Source organism: Oncorhynchus gorbuscha, linkage group LG02 (genome assembly GCF_021184085.1).
Source record: "Oncorhynchus gorbuscha isolate QuinsamMale2020 ecotype Even-year linkage group LG02, OgorEven_v1.0, whole genome shotgun sequence".
Taxonomy (NCBI): domain Eukaryota; kingdom Metazoa; phylum Chordata; class Actinopteri; order Salmoniformes; family Salmonidae; genus Oncorhynchus; species Oncorhynchus gorbuscha.
Genome location: NC_060174.1, coordinates 33,005,933 through 33,027,313, shown reverse-complemented (window position 1 = coordinate 33,027,313; position 21,381 = coordinate 33,005,933). Strand labels below are relative to the sequence as shown.

General features: G+C 45.7%; 1 protein-coding gene across 3 annotated transcripts in view; it reads right to left on the bottom strand.

Annotated features, from left to right (window-relative positions):
- Window positions 1–259: 259 nt before the first annotated feature.
- Window positions 260–21,381, bottom strand: part of LOC123992576 (transmembrane protein 266-like) — a 72,097-nt gene continuing 50,975 nt past the window's right edge. For all 3 annotated transcript variants that reach the window (XM_046293818.1, XM_046293838.1, XM_046293828.1), the window contains 8 exons: window positions 15,307–15,461; window positions 13,688–13,761; window positions 12,183–12,239; window positions 9,528–9,666; window positions 8,553–8,668; window positions 6,205–6,397; window positions 2,253–2,315; window positions 260–2,151 (listed from right to left, as the gene is read on the bottom strand). In XM_046293818.1, coding sequence (XP_046149774.1) covers window positions 1,514–2,151; window positions 2,253–2,315; window positions 6,205–6,397; window positions 8,553–8,668; window positions 9,528–9,666; window positions 12,183–12,239; window positions 13,688–13,761; window positions 15,307–15,461 — 1,435 coding nt within the window. In that variant the 3' untranslated portion in view covers window positions 260–1,513. The remainder of the gene's footprint in view (window positions 2,152–2,252; window positions 2,316–6,204; window positions 6,398–8,552; window positions 8,669–9,527; window positions 9,667–12,182; window positions 12,240–13,687; window positions 13,762–15,306; window positions 15,462–21,381) is intronic.

Sequence of the window (21,381 nt, the reverse complement as noted above, 5' to 3'; positions counted from 1 at the left end):
ATCAGAACAAGAATAGACTGATGAGTTTCAGAAGAAAGGTAATTGTTTATGGCCTTTTGGAGCCTGTAAACGAACCCACAAATGCTGATGCTCCAGATACTCAACTAGTCTAAAGAAGGCCAGTTTCTGTCAAGTTGGTTGTTGATCATTGCTAGACATCCATTTTCATGTCTTGCCATAGATCTTCAAGCCGATTTGAAGTCAAAACTGTAACTAGGCCGCTCAGGAACATTCAATGTTGTCTTGGTAAGCAACTCCAGTGTATATTTGGCTTTGTTTTAGGTTGTTATCCTGCTGAAAAGTGAATTTGTCTCCCAATGTCTGATTGGAAAGCAGACTGAACCAGGTTTTCGTCTAGGATTTTGCCTGTGCTTAGCTCTTTTCTGTTCATATTTATCCTAAACTCCCTCATCCTTGCTGATGACAGCATACTCATAACATGATGCAGCCACCACCATGCTTTAAAATATGAATGATGGTACACGACGACGATGATGATGATGATGATGATGATGATATATTTGGCCCAAACAATTTTTTTTTGTTGCAGTTTTACTTTAGTGCCTTAACAGAATGCTTGTTGTAGAGTATTCTGTACATGCTTTCTTTTAACTCTGTCATTTAGATTAGTATTGTGGAGTAACTACAATGTTGTTAATTCATTCTCAGTTTTCTATCACAGCCATTAAACTCTAACTGTTTTAAAGTCACTATTGGCATCATTTATAGGGATATTCAATGTCTGTTTTATTTTTTTCAATTTTTTTTAACCCATCTACCAATAATTGCCTTCGGTGCGAGGCATTGAAAAACCTCCCTGGTCTTTGGTTGAATCCATTTGAAATTTACTGCACGACTGCGGGACCTTACAATTATCTGTATCTGGGGTACAGAGATGAGGTAGTCATTCAATAATCATGTTAAACACCTATAATTGCACACTGAGTCCATGCAACTTATTAAGCAAATTTTTACTTGCCATAACAAAGGGGTTGAAAACTTATTGACTCAAGAAATGTTAGCTTTTCATTTGTCATTCATTTGTAAAAATGTCTAAAAACAGAATTCCACTCTGACATTATGGGGTATTGTGTGTAGGCCAATGACGCAACAAAATGTGAAAAAAGTCAAGGGGTGTAAATACTTTCCGAAGGCACTGTAAAAGCATCAGAGCCAGTCCCATTTCTGCAGACCCCTGCTGTCTCCTAGCTGGAGCCAATGCTCCATTGCTGGTTTCTTTTGGTGACTTGTTCATATACTCATTTATTGTGTCAATTCCTGATAATGTTCATTGCGTGTTCACTAAACTGCCTTATTGTACTCCATGGAAGATGTGCGCTGCTGGCGGAGCCGCCATTCACAGTTCCAGGGTGCTTTTGGCGATGAGGAGGATGGCTGTATGCAAGTTAAGGAGGCCTCTGAGTGCATGTCTTTAGTGTTATTGAGTTTCAGGAGGGTCTTTGAGGAGTGAGTCAGCGCTGTCTAAGAGTTACAGTACCCCTGTAGCCCTTTCCTATGTCTCAGGCAGACGGTTGACGGGGGCATCTGCCTGAGACAGCCTGTACTTCTCCTCCATGAAGGGCTCACTGGCCTGCAGGTGGATGAGGGGCTTAGTGTGGAAGCCTCCCCGGCTCTCCTGGTTCCTCTTGTTGTAGATGTTGAGCCTGTGCTCCAGCTCAGGGCTGGTCTTGGTGGAGCCAGCAGGGCTGGGCAGTTTGAGGTTGACAGGGTCCAGGCCCTTCTGGCCCAGACAGGAGTCCTCAGACAGCGAGGAGAGCAACTCCTGCACCACGGCGCTGGGGTGTCCTCTGGCGCCAGGCTGTGTGCCCAGGGCCAGGGGGCTGCAGTAGGGTGGGGGGTAACAGCGCTGGCCGCTGTAGGAGTCTGTGGAGGTGGAAGCTTCACGGACGGTGGAGCTGCAGTCGGTGGTGGAGCCAAGGGTGTGGCTGCTGATGCTGTGCTGGTGGGCACTGAAGCTGGAGTGGGACATGGTGGCGTTGGAGGCCTCGCTCACAGAGCCGCCTGTCGGCTGCAGGCGGCTGGACGCTGCGTCTGCACTCACCAGAGACGAGGGCTGCTGGCTGGGATTGTTGGGAAGATGGATGTCTATGGCTGTGGTGATGACACGAGCTGGATCTGGGATTCCAATATCTACAAGAAAACATTTTGGACTCATCACAATACTGCTGACTGACTGTGAAATAAAGGACAGAAACAAATGTGTCAGAGTGGGAAGTATTGTTTATTCTTACCACTGCTTGCCTCACTGTAGTACTGGCTGATGTAGTTGTTCATGTCGTCTTGAACAACATGATCTGAAAGAAATAAGAAACTAAATACATGTGCACTCTTTCTCTAAATCAATCAAATGAGTTGGATGTTTGGTACCCTTATCTATTCCTGTGTTTGTTGTGTAAAGGTTTCCCAGCATGCATCAGTCAGATATGTCTGACCAGAATGATGAACTGTAACGGCACCAACCACCAAACATAAAAGCATGCTGATGTAGTTCAGTGATGAGCTGCAGATTTTTTGTGTCCTACCCATTGTAGGTGATAGCAGTGGTTGTGAATGATTTAGACACATAGAATGCAGTCAGACTACGGTAGAATTAAGCAATAAGGCCCGAGAAGGTGCAGTATATATCTAACATACCACGGCTAAGGGCTGTTCTTATGTACGACTCAACGCGGAGTGGGTAGCCATGGTATATTGGCCATATACCACACCCCCTCGTGCCTTATTGCTTAACTATACCATGGCTTTCAGCCAATCAGCATCCATGACCCAAACTACCTGGTTTATAATGCTCATTATACCTGAATTACCAGAGAAGAGGTGAGCAGTGGTAAGGTGGAGGGTACCAGGGCCTGTGACTGGCTTGCCTGACCTGTCACAGTTTACCTCCCTCTAAGTGCCATCCCTGTTCCCTCAAGATAGTTATGGGTTATATTTGCTTCTTCTTCAAATATTTATTTTAAGACTGTCCCAAGAGGAAAGTCAATGCTTGGCCTAAAATGCAGCGGCAGAGACAATCACTCTGTGATTAATAACACATGAGCACTTAAAATACTGTAGTCTGACACACCGCCTCTGTGAAACCTCAGATATATAGCAGAGAGAGAAGCATGGTGATTTAGATCTTTACTTAAGGAATGGGCTCTGTATTTTGAGCTCTGAGAATACAGTACTGACAGTGCTTTGTCCCTCTACCTCCTGTAACTTATGATCTGTCACCCTTTGAAAGGTGTATGGCTCCTTGGAGTGTTTTAAATAAGTATGTTTTGACAATAGTTCAGTACCCCCATGCCATCATGCCAGTCACCCTGCCCTATGTCTCCTGATACATGGAAATCAAACAGTAGGTTTACAGTATCAGATAGATGTTCTCCTCATTAGATCTAAGGCCGGGATTCAATCCGATCGCAGGTTATAGTCTTTTCGGCTTTTAAAGGCAATGTTCCCACATTCGTGGAGTTTCCAGTCATGCTGCATATGTACATACATTTCCTTTAAAAGAAACAATGCCTTTAGCCTGCGATCTGATTGAATTCCAGATTAAGTTCGATGCCATAGTCTTCATACAAAAGTGGCTCATCATATTAAACCAACCTCTTGATGTATTGTTTACAGGTATATTTACACAGAGGATATTTTCCAAACAGCACTACTCATTCAAAACAGCACTCCAATAGCACTTCGGTCTCAGACTCAGAGGTCCCACACTGCTAGGCCTCTATCAGCCTGTTGTTCTAGCATAATTTCCAAGTCTTTTCCTGTAGTCTTTTCCTGTGCTAGCAAAACAGGACTGTTTTGCTAACACAGACTGGAATATGTTCTGGGATTCTTCCGACGGCATTGAGGATTACACCACATCAGTCACTGGCTTCATCAATATATGCATTGATGACACTGTCCCAACAGTGACTGTACGTACATACCCCAACCAGAAGCCAGATTACTGGCAACATCCGCACTGATCTAAAGGCAAGAGCTGCCACTTTCAAGGAGCGGGACTCTAACCCATAAGCTTATAAGAAATCAAACATTGCCCTCCGAGGAACCATCAAACAGGCAAAGCGTCAATACAGGACTAAGATCGAATTGTACTGCAACGGCTCAGACGCTCGTCGGATGTGGCAGGGCTTGCAAACTTGCTGGCTTCGAGGCAAGTAACACTGAAACATGCATGAGAGCATCAGCTGTTCCGGACGACTGTGTGATCACACTCCGTAGCTGACGTGAGTAAGACCTTTAAACAGGTCAACATTCACAAGGCCACAGGGCCAGACGGATTACCAGGATGTGTACTCCGAGCATGCGCTGAGCAACTGGCAAGTGTCTTCACTGACATTTTATTAACCTCTCCCTGTCTGAGTCTGTAATACCAACATGTTTCGAGCAGACCACAATAGTTCCTGTGCCCAAGAACACTAAGGTAACCTGCCTAAATGACTACCGACCCGTAGCACTCACATCTGTAGCCATGAAGTGCTTTGAAAGGCTGGTCATGGCCCACATCAACACCATTTTCCCAGACCCACTCCAATTTGCATACCGCCCCAACAGATACACATATGATGTAATCTCTATTGCACTCCACGCTGCCCCTTTACCACCTGGAAAAACGGAACACATATGTGAGAATGCTATTCATTGGCTACAGCTTAGCATTCAACACCATAGTGCCCTCAAATCTCATCACTAAGCTAAGGACCCTGGGACTGAACACCTCCCTCTGCAACTGGATCCTGGACTTCCTGACGGGCCGCCCTCAGGTGGTAAGGGTAGGTAACAACACATCCACCACGCTGATCCTCAACACAAGGGCCCCTCAGGGGTGCATGCTCAATCCCCTCCTGTACTCCCTATTCACTCATGATTGCATGGCCAGGCAAGACTCCAACACCATCATTAAGTTTGCTGAAGACACAACAGTGATCACCGACAACAATGATACAGCCTATAGCGAGGAGGTCAGAGACCTGGCTGTGTAGTGCCAGGACAGCAACCTCTCCGTCATCAAGTCAGGAAATTATTGTGGACAGGAAAGGAGGACAGAGCACACCCCCATTCTCATCGACTAGGCTGTTGTGGAGATGAGAGCTTCAAGTTCCTTGGTGTCCACATCACCAATAAACTATCATGGTCCAAGTACACCAAGACAGTTGTGAAGAGGGCACGACAAAACCGATCCTCAAAAAGTTCTACAGCTGCACCATCAAGAGCATCCTGACTGGTTGCATCACTGCCTGGTATGGCAACTACTCGGCCTCCGACCACAAGGCACTACAGAGGGTAGTGCGTATGGCCCAGTACATCACTGGGGGCAAGCTTCCTGCCATCCAGGACCTCTATACCAGGCGGTGTCAGAGGAAGGCCCTAAAAATCCAGCCACCCTACTCATAGACAGTTCTCTCTGCTACTGCACGGAAAGCTTCTACCCCCAAGCCATAAGACTCCTGAACAGCTAATCAAATGGCTACCCAGACTATTTGCATTGCCCCCCCACCCCCTTTTACGCTGCTGCTATTTTTGAGTTTATTATCTATGCATAGTCACTTTAATAACTCTATCTACATGTACATAACATATTACCTCAATTACCTCGACTAACCGGTGCCCCCGCACATTGGCTCTGTTCCGGTAGCCCCTGTATATAGTCTGTTATTTGTTATTGTACTGTCGCTTTGTGATTATTTGTTACTTTTATTTCTTATTTGTTACTTATCTATTTTTTACTTAACACGTATTTTTCTTAAAATTGCATTGTTGGTTAAGGGCTTGTAAGTAAGCATTTCACTCTAAGGTCTACACTTGTTGTTCTCAGCACATGTGACAAATAAAGTTTGATTTGTCAATTATACCCTCCCTGGAATATGGTGAGGTCTGTTGTTTATTTTTGGGGGGTTTCAAGGTGAACTGAGCACATATTTTCAACCACTCTGTAACAACTACATGACCCAAAGCACAGAGCACTCTCTTCATTCAACCACTTTGCATGGAAAATCTGATGTGACATGGCAAGAGCATCTATCTATTTCCCTGGCTTCAAGAGAGACCCTCTTTGGTTAGAAACCACAGCCAGTAGGCAATCCATAGAGAGAAAACAGTCTCATAGGGTTCTATCTCCATAAGGCAATCTGCTGTGCTCTGAAGTAATACTACAGTAATTGGTGTGGATATAGGATCAGGGTGTGGTACCTCTATGGCCCGCTGCCTCCCTGGCTTTAGCCTGGCAGCGCTGCTCGGGGCCCGTAGGGGCTAGGCCGTCCACCTCCTGAAAGATACTGCTCTGCTTGCCCCACACATGGTGAATCTGCATGGCAGCCTCTCGCTCTGCTACCAGGTCTAAATCCTGCTGAGCCAGATGGGCCCGCAGCTGCCTGATCTCAAACTGAGGGAGGGAGGGAGAGAGAGGGAGAGATGCATACAGTACATGTGTTATCCTTACACAGAAACACCTGAATAACCTTTAAGAGCTCTGGCTCTCATATCCATCCACCATGCTAAAGGCCACCCACTGTACTTAATCAAATAGCTACACACCTGGTCTCTTGCTTAACTGTGTTGGCTTTATTGACAAACCCAGGGTTGTGTCACACTGATCTTTGAACACATACATTACATATAGAGTGCATTCGGAAAGTATTCAGACCCCTTGACTTTTTCCACATTTTGTTACGTTACAACCTTATTCTAAAATGGATTAAATAAATAAAAATCCTCATCAATCTACACACAATAATCCAAAATGACGAAGCTAAAACAGGTTTTTAGAATGTGTTGGTAATTTATAATAAAACAACATAAATATCTTATTTACTTGAGTATTCAGAGGCTTTGCTATAAGAAATTGAGCTCAGGTGAATCCTGTTTCCATTGATCATCCTTGAGATATTTCTACAACGTGATTGGAGTCCACCTGTGGTAAATTTAATTGATAGGACATGATTTGGAAAGGCAAATGCCTGTCTATGTAAGGTCCCACAGTTGACAGTGCATGTCAAAGCAAAAACTAAGGTAGAAGGAATAGCCCGTCGAGCTACGAGACAGGATTGTGTCGAGGCACAGATCTACGGAAGGGTACAAAAACATTTCTGCAGAATTGAAGGTTCTCAAGGACACAGTGGCATCCATCTTTCTTAAATGGAAGAAGTTTGGAACCAGCAAGACTCTTCCTCGAGCTGACTTCCAAGCCAAACTGAGCAATCGGTGGAGAAGGGCCTTGGTCAGGAAGGTGACCAAGAACCCGATGGTCCCTCTGACAGAGCTCCAGATTTCCTCTGTGGAGATGGGAGAACCTTCCAGAAGGACAATCATCTCTGCTGCACTCCACCAATCAGGCTTTTATGGTAGAGGGGCCAGACTGAAGCCACTCTTCAGTAAAAGGCACATGACAGCCCACTTGGAGTTTGCAGAAGAAAAAAAACTCAGAGATTGAATTCTTTGGCCTGAATGCCAAGTGTCACGTCTGGAGGAAACCTGGCACCATCCCTACGGCTAAGCATGGTGTGGGGATGTTTTTTCAGTGTCATGGACTGGGAGACAGGATCGAGGGAAAGATGAACGGAGCAAAGAACAGCGAGATGCTTGATGAAAACCTGCTCCAGACTGCCCAGGACCTCAGACTGGGTCAAATGTTTACCTTCCGACAGCACAATGACTCTAAGCACAAATCCAAGACAACCCAGGAGTGGCTTCGGGGACAAGTCTCTGAATGTCCTTAAGTGGCCCAGCCAGAACCCGGTCTTGAACCAGATCGAACATCTCTGGAGAGCCCTGAAAATAGATGATCAGCGACGCTCCACATCCAACCTGACCTGAGCTTGAGAGGATCTGCAGAGAAGAATGGGAGAAACTCCCCAAATACAGGTGTGCCAAGCTTGTAGCATCATACCCAAGAAGACTCAATGCTGTAATAGCTGCCAAAGGTGCTTCAACAAAGTACTGAGTAAAGGGTCTGAATACTTAAGTAAATGTGATGTTTCATTTTTATTTTTATTTTTTCAAATACATTTGCTAAAATTTCTACAAAACTGTTTTTGCTTTGTGATTATGGGGTATTGTGTGTAGATTGATGAGGGGGAAAAACAATTTAATCTATTTTAGAATAAGGCTGTAACTAACAAAATGTGGAAAAAGTCAAGGGGTCTGAATACTTTTCGAATGCACCGAATGCCCTCTTCAGTCAAGCTTTGCTATATTACATATGTGTACAAATGTGACTGGATCCTTTTTCTGAATGTAAACGCCAGGATGGGAATAACAGGAACGTTGTGAAGCATTGACTGAATACAGGACCTGATACTAGCTCCTCCTAAGGATACGTAATGTATTTATGTGTTCAAGGGTCAGTGTGACCCTACTCAGATTAAATGTTTGGTTATTCTGCGCATAAATGTTTGGATTTGAATGTGTTTTGTTTTCTCAAATCTATACAAAAGGTATTGGAAATGAACGTCTTTTCATTCTTGGCAAGTTGCTGCCTTCTGCTGGTTGGAGATGTGTATGACAGGCAGGGTCAGTATGTAGGAGGTGTGTGAACATACTGCCTGCTCCTGACAGATCTGGGTAAGTCTCTCCAGCTGCTCCTCCCTGACAGCCTTGGCCTTCTCATACTGCTGGATCTCCATCTCCATCTCCACCTTCACCTGCAGCACGTAGGCTGGGACAGAACACAGGACAGACTGCTATGTAGGGGTAAAAACATTCACACGGATACAACTTTATTTTATATATCTGTAGTAGGCCCCATTTGATTTGAGGCTTTGAGGTAGCCTACGTTTGCTCCATTTGGTGGGTGTGGCAGAGTGTGGCTTGAAGCAATGACTGACGTATTTGAAAGGCAAGCGGTGCATTTTGAACCCACAACCCAACCCCTCCCTAAATTATCAACTGGTCGTTCAGAAAGGTACCATTGCCGTTTAATTATACGTTACATTCCACTTTATCGTACTGAACACAGCCCTGGTGACTTTTCTACTGCAAAATAATTAAAATAAAATTATGGTGACACCCTTAAAATATACCCCCTTCCCCCCCAAAACTATTTTGCCTAACAACATATTGCTCCATATTATCTGGATGGTGTGTTATTTAACAATAAGCAATATCACCTGTAGCCCAACTGATGCAGCATAGTGGCTATAAATACATAGGTTGAAGCATGGGGTTAACCGAATGTATTTGTGCTAATCATTAGCTGAACACAGAACCACCACAAGAGGGCGGAACATTCTTGTAAAATAATCAATTTAGTCAGTACAACGTGTGTATCTGTAGCAGATTATGTATGTATTTGTCATTGTGTTGTAAAGCAAGTATTAATGGCAGTTTGTAATAAGCATGGCAAAAAATGCTCTGTAAAGCTCAGTAAAAAGCAGGTTGGGATGATGATGTCATCCATAGTGGTGGAGCTGCAAAAATATTGTTGCTGCATCTCTGCAACCTGACAGTAAAGGACGTGATACAGAGGAAACTGCACCCAATGCCTCCTCCACTCCATGTGGCCCTCCCAGCCTCACCGTCGATTATCCTCTTGATCCTCCAGATGCGCAGGGTGATGATGAGGCCAATGGCGTCCCAGGGGCTGCTGGGGCCGTTGGCCACCGTTGAGGCCACCATGGGGGCCAGCGACAGCACTATGACTGCACCATCAAACACCTACACACACACACGCACATGCACACACAAGCATGCACACACACAGACAGGAACACACCACACACACAAACAAATAATATTAGTGTCACGTTCTGATCCTAGTTCTTGTGTTATTTCTTTGTTTTAGTTGGTCAGGACGTGAGTTGGGTGGGTATTCTATGTTTTGTGATTCTAGGTTGGGTTTCTTGTTTGGCCTGATATGGTTCTCAATCAGAGGCAGGTGTTAGTCATTGTCTCTGATTGGGAACCATATTTTAGGTAGCCTGTTTTCTGTTGGGGTTTGTGGGTGGTTGTTTTCAGTCTTTGTGTGACTGCACCAGATAGAACTGTTTCGGTTGTCACTTTGTTGTTTTGTGTTTTTGAAGTGTTCAGTTTTCCATTAAAAAGATGAACACTAACCACGCTGCGCTTTGGTCCTCTCTATCTCCAGACGACAACCATTACAGACCCACCCACCAAAAAAGGACCAAGCAGCGTGGTAACAGGCAGCGGCAGCAGGTGCAGCGCGATAACAGGCAGCGGTAGCAGGAGCAGCGCAAGAAGGAGGAATGGACATTGGAGGACGAGTTGGACGGCAAAGGACCCTGGGCAGAGCCAGGGGAATATCGCCGCCCCAAAGCAGAGCTGGAGGCGGCATTATGAGAAGCAAACATGGCAGAGCGGCTGGAAGCCCGAGAGGCAGCCCCAAAAATGTATTGGGGGGCACACAGGGAGTGTGGCAAAGCCAGGTAGGAGACCTGTGCCAACTTCCCGTGTTTACCGTAAGGAGCCGAGGATGGAATCAGAGCAGTCGGCAAAGTTGAGGTGTGAGTCTGAGAATGTTGACGAGTTATTGGACAAATTGGAGGAGAGTGAATGGAGGGGAGATTATGAGACATTCGGGGAGTTGTTGATAAAATTGGAGGAGAGTGAAGAGAGAGAGCTGTTGGTTTGGCGTAGTATGCACGGCATTCACCCTGAGGAGCGTGTTAGCTGTCTGATGCCACGTGTCAGTTCCTAATACTCATCCAGAGAAGTGTTAAAGTTCCGGAACAATTGATGCCGGCTATACACACCAGGTCTCCAGAGTACCTTCACAACCCGGGGTGTTCTGTTCCTGCTCCCCGCACTCCTCCAGAGGTGCGTGTTCCCAGTCCGGTACCACCAGTTCCGGCACCACGCACCAGGCCTACTGTGCGCCTCCAGAGTCCAATATGCCCTGTTCCTGCTCCCCGCACTCACCCTGAGGTGCGTGTCCGCAGCTCGGTACCACCAGTGCTGGCACCACGCACCAGGCCTACAGTGCGCCTTGTCTGTCCAGAGCCGCCAGAGTCTCCCGTCTTTCCTGAGCCTCCAGAGTCTCCCGTCTGTCCTGAGCCGCCAGAGTCTCCCGTCTGTCCTGAGCCGCCAGAGTCTCCTGTCTGTCCTGAGCCGCCAGAGCCGCCAGCCAGCCAGGAGCTGCCAGAGCCGCCAGCCAGGAGCTGCCAGAGCCGCCAGCCAGCCAGGAGCTGCCAGAGCCGTCAGCCAGCCAGGAGCTGCCAGAGCCGCCAGCCAGCCAGGAGCTGCCAGAGCCGCCAGTCAGCTGGAGGTGCCCTTCAGTCCGGAGCTGCCCCTCAGTCCGGAGCTGCCCCTCAGTCCTGAGCTGCCCCTCAGTCCTGAGCTGCCCCTCAGTCCTGAGCTGCCCCTCAGTCCGGAGGAGTTTGTTCAGTCCAGAGTCGTCCTTCAGTCCAGAAGCGTCCTTCAGTCCAGAGGTGTCCCTCAGTCCTGTGGGCCCATTTATTAGGGTTCCCAGGCCATAGTCGGCGTCGCCGTTCCTAGGAGTCCACAGAAGCGGACTAAGACTATGGTGGAGTGGGGTCCACGTCCAGCGCCAGAGCCGCCACCGGGGACAGATGCCCACCCAGACCCTCCCCTATAGGTTCAGGTTTTGCGGCCGGAGTCCGCACCTTGGGGGGGGGGTACTGTCACGTTCTGACCCTAGTTCTTGTGTTATTTCTTTGTTTTAGTTGGTCAGGACGTGAGTTGGGTGGGTAATTCTATTTTTTGGGTTTCTAGGTTGGGTTTCTTGTTTGGCCTGATATGGTTCTCAATCAGAGGCAGGTGTTAGTAATTGAGAACCATATTTAGGTAGCCTGTTTTCTGTTGGGGTTTGTGGGTGGTTGTTTTCAGTCTTTGTTTGTCTGCACCAGATAGAACTGTTTCGGTTGTCACTTTTGTTGTTTTGTAATCTGAAGTGTTCAGTTTTTGATTATTACGAAATTAAGATGAACACTAACCAACTAAGGTCCTCTCCTTTTCCACCCAAGACAACCGTTACAATTAGCAAGCAGACAATGGAGACATCCTTTTTTTTAAATATGTGAATGAAAAAACATGAACATCTCCCAGTGTCAGTGAGTGTTCCAGTACAGTTCGTTCCTCCAGGTCTGTGGGTGGTTTCCAGGCTGAGGTCTGACATTGGGAGAATGACATTGCAGTGGAAGTGGTGGGGTGTTCAGAGCCCCACCTCAGGACTAATGGCCCTCCAGGGAGCTTACCTCCACTTTGTTCTCAATGTAATCCCAGATCCCCAGCACCACAATCCTGAACACCGTCTGAGAGAGGGAGGGAAAGAAAGAGGGGGAGGGAGAGGTAGGGAAAACAGGGAGACGGAGAGAACCATAGCGATATAATTCATTTAATCCTTTAGATGTAAACATCCCCCTAAAAACGTTAATGTCTCAGAAAAAGTGAATTGCAGTTGTGATTCAGTTTTCTTTCATCTATCCACAGGTAATTCATCAATGGCATTATATTAATCCAGTTCATTACCACAGCGGTCGGATTTCATCCAAACAATTAGAGATGCACACAGCACCCTGCACTAGCTGGAGCTGACTCAGCAGGGGCTGCAGAAAGCTACTGCACTACTCTCCTTTCTTTTCCTCGATTTTTCCATGTTTCTCTTCTTTTTCTCTTCTTTTCACAGATTCAGGGTTTCACCTGAGATGAAGCTGCCCTGCCACATCCAATAGTTACATGAAAGGTTAGCTTTCATTGATAACTAAAACACATCTCTCGACCAAATGGAGCAGCAGACTGATGAACAGAGAATAACTAAGATAAGTGCTGCTATGTCTGAGGAAACGGTAATCAATACGATTTACCTGAGTCTCTAATGTTAGTTCAAATCTACGGTGCAGCGGAAAAGCTCTATCTGCATTTGACATAAAATGATTGTGTTGAGGATTGACACAATATATCAAGAGGAACCAACACTCATAGCAAGATGTGAAGGGCAAATTGTATTGGAATGGGTGAAAGAGAGGAGGCTGTAATGCAGTGAACAAACATGAGGAGCAAAATAAATAGCTACTGTTCTTACATTTGACTGATTTTTCTCCTGTCCATTGGCAAAATGTGTAGAATTACTGGAAGTTAGCTGTTCCCTTTTTGTTTCTTTAATGAATAAATTACTTGCTTAGACCTTGCTGGATCTCACGAAACCCGAAGAAGTCGATAATGTGTTGATGGGGGAAAGGGCAGGCGTTAATAGGGTGTTGTAATCAGGATACACCACTGCACCTCTCGAGCTCACCTTTGTCTCATACTGCAGACTATAGCATTAAATCAACCCTTGGCTGCATCAGCTGTAAGTGAGCCTGCGGCCACAGTGGGGGAGAGAGAAGGGAGAGGGGCTCACCTCAGCGAAGAACACAGACAGAATGACCAGGCTGATCCAGTGGGGGAGAGAGAAGGGAGAGGGGCTCACCTCAGTGAAGAACACAGACAGAATGACCAGGCTAATCCAGTGGGGGAGAGAGAAGGGAGAGGGGCTCACCTCAGCGAAGAACACAGACAGAATGACCAGGCTGATCCAGTGGGGGAGAGAGAAGGGAGAGGGGCTCACCTCAGCAAAGAACACAGACAGAATGACCAGGCTGATCCAGTGGGGGAGAGAAGGGAGGGGCTCAGGAAGGACAGAATGACTCACCTCAGTGAAGAACACAGACAGAATGACCAGGCTGATTCAGTGGGGGAGAGAGAAGGGAGAGGGGCTCACCTCAGTGAAGAACACAGACAGAATGACCAGGTTGATCCAGTGGATAATGCTGGCAAACAGCAACGCGTTGTTAACTATGAAGACAGCACAGAATAGACAACATTTAGAGATTAATTTAGAGGTTCAGATACTTTGTTAAATACTGGAGACGGACACACAATCACAGACATACAGGCAAGGACACATACATTCACACGCACACGCATATGCACAGGTTTGTCTGAATGCCTGTCTATTCATCCGCCTAATTGTGGCCAGCATCATACTGCATTTGGCTGTCAACTACAGCATTCCTCTTCCTCTTCACATGCCACCTCCCTTCCCATCTGTCTTTGTTTGCTGTGTTTACTGATCTGTCCATCAGTCCATTCATTTTCCTCCATCCCTCCCTCTCTCCGTACATTCACCCAGCAGACAGACAACCTTAATCACCCCATTCATTTATCCTTCCCTCCCAACTGTCCCGTCTCTTAAATCTGCCTCCAGGGACTTGTAAAGACTTGAATGCATTAAAATACATCCACATTGACATGATGGAGGCCCTACAGTATCATCCTTCATAGAGCTTGTGACACCATAGAGGTGATGACTCCTGACCTTATCCCCATGATAGATGAGGACACCTCCCTCCCCAGAGCCAGAGGATGCAGATGAGGTCATCTCCATGTGAGATGGGTCACAGTGGCATTAGACCACCTGACACTGTGCTTACTAATGAGGCTGATATCACAGAGAGGAGAGATCACAGCCCCAGGTCCTGGACCTGTCATTGCATTATACTGTTTTTATAGAGAGGAGAGATCACAGCCCCAGCTCCTGGACCTGTCACTGCATTATACTGTTTTTATAGAGAGGAGAGATCACAGCCCCAGGTCCTGGACCTGTCACTGCATTATACTGTTTTTATAGAGAGGAGAGATCACAGCCCCAGGTCATGGACCTGTCACTGCATTATACTGTTTTTATAGAGAGGAGAGATCACTGCCCCAGGTCCTGGACCTGTCACTGCATTATACTGTTTTTATAGAGAGGAGAGATCACAGCCCCAGGTCATGGACCTGTCACTGCATTATACTGTTTTTATAGAGAGGAGAGATCACAGCCCCAGGTCATGGACCTGTCACTGCATTATACTGTTTTTATAGAGAGGAGAGATCACAGCCCCAGGTCATGGACCTGTCACTGCATTATACTGTTTTTATAGAGAGGAGAGATCACAGCCCCAGGTCATGGACCTGTCACTGCATTATACTGTTTTTATAGAGAGGAGAGATCACTGCCCCAGGTCATGGACCTGTCACTGCATTATACTGTTTTTATAGAGAGGAGAGATCACAGCCCCAGGTCCTGGACCTGTCACTGCCACTGCATTATCAAACAGTATATTATCTACATCCATAACAGCAGATGTGCATTATTGTACAGTATATTCCAACATACTATACCACAGCTGTTTTGTATGTCTTAACTTCAATAGGGGTCAAATCACATTTTGTGTATCTTCCATCACAATCTTTGTGACAGTTTAAGTTGCAGAGGTTTATCTCAAGTTAGCCCTTTTAAATTCCAAGTCCAGAAGATCCATGTTCTAATACAGAGACAGTTCCAGGGTCACTCACACTGCAGGAGCTTGGTGTCGATGAGCAGCTCCAGACACAGCAGCACCACCACCAGGATGACACAGGCCACCACGAAACAGTTAAAGCCAGCGCTCAGCAGACACACCTGCCACGGGGCTGCCCTCCGCCCACAGCACGGCTTCAGCCAGTTAGACCTGACACCAGAGAGACAGAGAGGAGGGGGTGGAATGCAGAGACAAACGAGAATGTCATTAAATGCAAATCAGAGAAGGACATGTATTCAAATGTATTAGTTCTCTTTCAAACCTCTACGTCAGGTGCCGCCAACAGGAGGCCCGTGGGCCAAAACCAGATTGCAAGTGATTTTCTTTGCTCCCTCAAAGTTTTTAGTTTAAAAAAAACAAACATTTTTTTGTTGTTTTTTTTGTCAGGAATTCAGCAAAAAATGTGTTTAATTTAGGAAGTCTGTTCAAGTGTTCCCACTCATTAAAAAACGACATCTGTGATCATGCCTCAACGTAATCAAGATATGAAATTATTGCTAGTTTCAAATGCAATCTCTTATTGGGCTTTGTTGTAGTCAATTTGCAGTGTTCAAATTATAATTATGTTCTGCCCTTCTAACCATCTGCTTCGACATGATTTAAATATTGAAAAAAAAATCTGTCTACAGACAGAAACAACATGACACAATATGAAGTCCTATGGGGCAGAGACTTACAAGCATTACAAACAACACTGGGTGTGGATACGGTGGGAACATGTGGGTCTGAGCACCTGTGACTTCATTAATATATGTGGAAATGTATGCAAATGTTAAGTGGACTATTGTTTTTGTCTATGTATGTTTTTTCTTTAACAAACATTACAAAAAGAATCAGCCAGAGGCTGAATCTAGTTGCCTACCTCTGCTCTATGACAGACAGTACAGTACAGAGTCGTTGAGAAGTGCTTTATACTTGGTGTTATACTCTGAGACACCATAGGACACAGTTCCAATCAGGCACAAATACCACAATATTACACATCCACACACACATACTACTGATTTGTGACAATGTTTGTCTGAGCATTTGTTGAATTGACCAACTAAAGTTTAATCTAAACTCAAACAACAGTGTGAAGAATTAGTGCTCTAGAATCACACAGCGCTTGTGTTTGCCTTGTGGCACCACTCACCACATGGCCATATTTACTCAGCTTCACAAACAAGATGTATTTGGCAGTTTTGAGAGCTGAGCAGTATGTTGAAGCCATAGAACTCAAACTTTTTATGATCTCTTTAATTAGAGATATAAAGATATTTCCAAACCAGATCTCTGTGATCAGTGTGCCTCATCCCTCTGGGAGCAGACTGTTGTGTTGTGTTCCAGCCACCTTCATGCTGGCTGTGTGACCTCATCTTGTGGCTCTCAGAGGGCTTCAGTGGGGCTGTATCCACACCATCTGGAGGCCACAGACCTCCTCCTTATCTCTCCTGATTCACAGCCAAAAATATGATTGCCTCCAGGATGATGATGGCTTCATCTGATTTCAATGACAATATTCTTTCACTTCTGGGTTTTTCTTTTTCTCTCTCTTCTGACAGGGATGGAGTAGGTGGTAACAGGGTGTGGGTCGGATCCGTAATATAACCTTTACATCTCATGACCCATATGTCAGTCATTCATGCACACTGCCATCCATTCCCCAGTGATCTGACAGTAGGTTCCAGTGATCCCCCCTCCCTCTAAAATCTAAACGGCCATGCTTTCCCATCAGTGTGCAGATAAGAGTGGCATTTCCCAGGTGAGTTAGGCCTTTGTCTGGATACATTGTGTCTACCTTAAATCCATCCTCTACTCTGGGTCCCTCCTACCAGACGCTAGGCCGGAGACAGGCTCCCAGAGATTTATGGTCAATAAATAATGGCAGATCTGTGCGAGGCAGACAGGGCTTTCCCTCCCTGTCTCTACTCTGTATTTTACACAGACAAAACTACTCTGATATTTCTAGTGAGAGAGCTTCTTAGGGGCAGACAGTGAAAGATGCATGTCCTCTGAAAAACAGCACTTTGTCATTGTCACCTGTCCCCGAGTGAAGAAATCCCATTGCCAATGTCAGTCTATTAGCACAAGAGAAGAAGAAAGATTCTACTTCCAGGCTTCAGGACAGAACAGACAAACAGACAGAGAGGCAGTTATTTTGGAAGGCACTGGGGCTGTGCAGAGAGGGGTAGAGAGAGAAAAGAGAGAGGGGGAAGGGGAGCCAGAGCAAGAGAGTGAGAGAGGCCCAGTGAGATGAGCCAGTTTGCGGTTACAGCTGGACCTCCGGTGGAGGACTGGATATCCTGTCCACCTGGTGCCAAGATCAGCAGAGGGGGCTGGGGGCTGGAGCAGGGCCATGCTGTGTCAATGAGCACTCCCAGGGGCTAACTGGCACACGCTGCTACCCACTGCACCACTGCCTGTCACTCTGATCCAAGCCATGCCAACAGATTAGGAGCTCAACACTGGAGGTAACAGGGAATTAAAGGAGGCTTCTATGTGATAGCAGAAAATACATTAATTGGCCAGTAGGGACAGTATCCCACGTTACATGTGTGACTCAATGCTGCAAGACTATTTTGAGAATACTGATTGAAATATGTTTCAATCAGGACCCATCCATCACATATTGAGGAATATACATTGTCAGTCACAGGTATCAGTAGGAAATGTGTTGATGTTGTACCCACAATAACAATACAGACATTCTGTACCCCAACCAAAAACCCTAGATGAACAGAGAACACCTATGTGAGAATGTTGTTCATTGACTACAGTTCAGCATTTAACACTATTGTTCCCTTCAAGCCTGACAACAAGCTCAGAGCCCTAGGTCTGGACACCAATTTCTGCAACTGGATTCTGGACTTCCTGATGGGCAGACCACAGGCTTTGAGGATTGGCAACAACAACTCCTCCACACTGCCTCTTAACACAGGGGACCCTCAGGGGTGTGTCCTCAGCCCTCTGCTGAACTCCCTGTTCACCTACGACTGTGTTCCTTTGCACGACCCTCCATCAACTCCATCCTCAAGTTTGCTGACAACATAATGGTTGTAGGACTGATAACCAACAAGGACAAGTCAGCCTATAGGGAGGAGGTAAGTGAACTGGCAATGTAGTGCCAGGACAACAACCTCTTCCTCAACATCAGCAAAATAAAGGAGTTGATTGTTGACTACTGGAAGTAGAGGAGGGAACACACCCCGAACCACATCAACTGGACTGCAGTAGAGAGTCACATCACCGAGGACTTATCATGGACCAACAACACCACCACTCTCGTCAAGAGGGTGCAACAGCGTCTACTTCCTAAGGCAGCTAAAGAAATTTGGCATACTACCCCGGGTCCTCTCCAAATACTACCGCTGCACCATCGAAAGCGTCCTGACCGGGTTGCATCACGGTCTGGTATGGAAATTTCCAGGCCCAGGTGAAGATGGCCCAGTACATCACTGGGACCGTGCTCCCACTCATCCAGGACATCTACTCAAAACATTGCCTGAGGAAGGCCCGAAGCATCATCAAGGACCCCACCCATGAGCTGGTCATTCCCTTTACCGTCGAGCAGACAGTATCGCAGAATGAGGTCTGATGCCAACAGGCTCAGAAACAGTTTTTATTTACCAGCCATCAGACTGCTGAACGCTTGAACTGGACTGACCACCTGCACTGCCTGTCCGCACCTTAACACACATGCACTCACTCAAGCGCACACACATGCACACACACATGGTAAACATGCTACACACACATTACAACTGCTGCAACCAGACTTGTATTATTATTGCTAAGTTCTGCACAATTTAAACACATGCCCCCAATCCGCCCTCCCCGAAAACATGTGTAATTATTGGACTATAAAATTTGCCTCCCTGTTTTATACTTATGCAATAAAAAATATAATATTCTACTGAACCATTTACTTTATGTTCGTATTCGTATCTTGTATTATTCTTATTGTGGTTGCATTGTAGAGAAGAAACCTGCAAGTAAGAATTTAGTTGGACGGGCTATAACATGTGTATCCTGTACATACGACTAATAACATTTGAAACTTGTTCAGTGGTAAATAGCCAAACAAACAATATGTTTACATGTGTAACACATATCTACTCCATTTATCAACCTGGACTCAAGTGTAGACGTAACATAGTAAATGTATATCGGGGACATTCCAATTAGTATGAAATGTTAAGTTTCGTATGGTATGTATTAATTTGTGGATGTCTATCATTCATTACGTATGATATGTTATGAATTGAAATCCGTACAATATGTTACGTACACCAATTCGTTGTGGCTAACGTTAGCTACATGGCTAGGTGGCTATTGCTGGGTGGCTAATATTAGCTACACTAGGGGTTAGGGTTAAGGTTAGGGTTAGGAGTTAGGGTTAGGGGAAGGGTTAGCTAACATGCTAAGTAGCTAAAAAGTAGCAAGCAATTGCAAATTTGCAAATTGGCTAAAACACTAAAGTTGTCCATGATGAGATTAGAGCATGCAGCCTTTGGGTTGCTAGATGTTCACGTTAATACATCCATCCATCCACCCCGACCAAACACTCAACTTTCGTTTTTGCCTTAAGTAACCTTCAGTCTTATGTAACCATACCAAACATAACATATCATACTAATTTCAGTGTCCCGGATTGATGTTGACTATGTTACGTCTACTGAGACCAGGCTGCATTTATTGTCTGCCACAGCTATTTGAAAGGGTAGCACACTAACACAGCACTTTTTTCTAGGAAACACTGGTGTTAGGTTCTGGATTAAAAAGGCTAATTTAATGTGTATGGTTTCATAATTAATTTAAAGTGATCCTTCCAGCAAGGAGGAAAGGTATTAATGTAATAAAATGGTAAAGAGAAACCCTGTTTGGAAGCATTGCAATTGGCCATGATGGATTACTCGAAGCTCAGAAATTTAATTTTGGGGAAATCATGAAACCTGGAGTACTGAAGGCTTTTAAGTATTTATGAGCAAGTGAAGTAGTATCAGTGGTAAAACACTGTGAGTAAGAGAGGGAAATTCCCTCAGTCTCAGCCGGTCATAGCCCATACATAGAACAGGCAATACTTCATTACATTTACATTACATTACATTTAAGTCATTTAGCAGACGCTCTTATCCAGAGCGACTTACAAATTGGTGCATTCACCTTATGACATCCAGTGGGACAGTCACTTAACAATAGTGCATCTAAAACTTAGGGGGGGTGGTGGGGTGAGAGGGATTACTTATCCTATCCTAGGTATTCCTTAAAGAGGTGGGGTTTCAGGTGTCTCCGGAAGGTGGTGATTGACTCCGCTGTCCTGGCGTCGTGAGGGAGTTTGTTCCACCATTGGGGGGGCTAGAGCAGCGAACAGTTTTGACTGGGCTGAGCGGGAGCTGTACTTCCTCAGTGGTAGGGAGGCGAGCAGGCCAGAGTCAGCCAGTCAGATGTGCAGCCAGACTTATTAGCCACGACTTTTGCCTCACCTCTTTCAACCACACAGTTTTTCAATTCCTCATCAATCCATGGAGCCTTAACAGTTCTAACAGTCAGTTTCCTAACAGGTGCATGTTTCTCAGTAATTGGAAGAATCAATTTCATCAGGTGCAGCATCAGGATGCCCCTTATTAATCACATCAGAACAATAAATATTTTTAACAGCATCCACATAAGAGTCACAGCAAAATCTTTTGTTTAATCTTTTATATACTATTTTAGGCCCAGCTTTCGGGACTTTGGTTTTCCTGGATATAGACATACAGCTTTGGTTTAGGGGTAGAAGTTGTGTGTGGGCCATGTTAATTGATGTGATGTGGACACCGAGGAACTTGAAGATCCCGACTCCACTCCACTATAGCCCGTTGATGTGGATTGGGGGCGTGCTCGCATCTCCGTTTCCTGTAGTCCACAATCAGCTCTTTTGTCTTGCCAACGTTAAGGGAGAGGTTATTGTCCTGGCACCAGACTGCCAGGTCATTGACTTCCTCCCTATAGGCTGTCTCATCATCGTCAGTTATCAGGCCGACCACTGTTGTGTCGTCAGCAAACTTTATAATGGTGTTGGAGTTGTGTGTGGGCAAGTAGTAGTTAG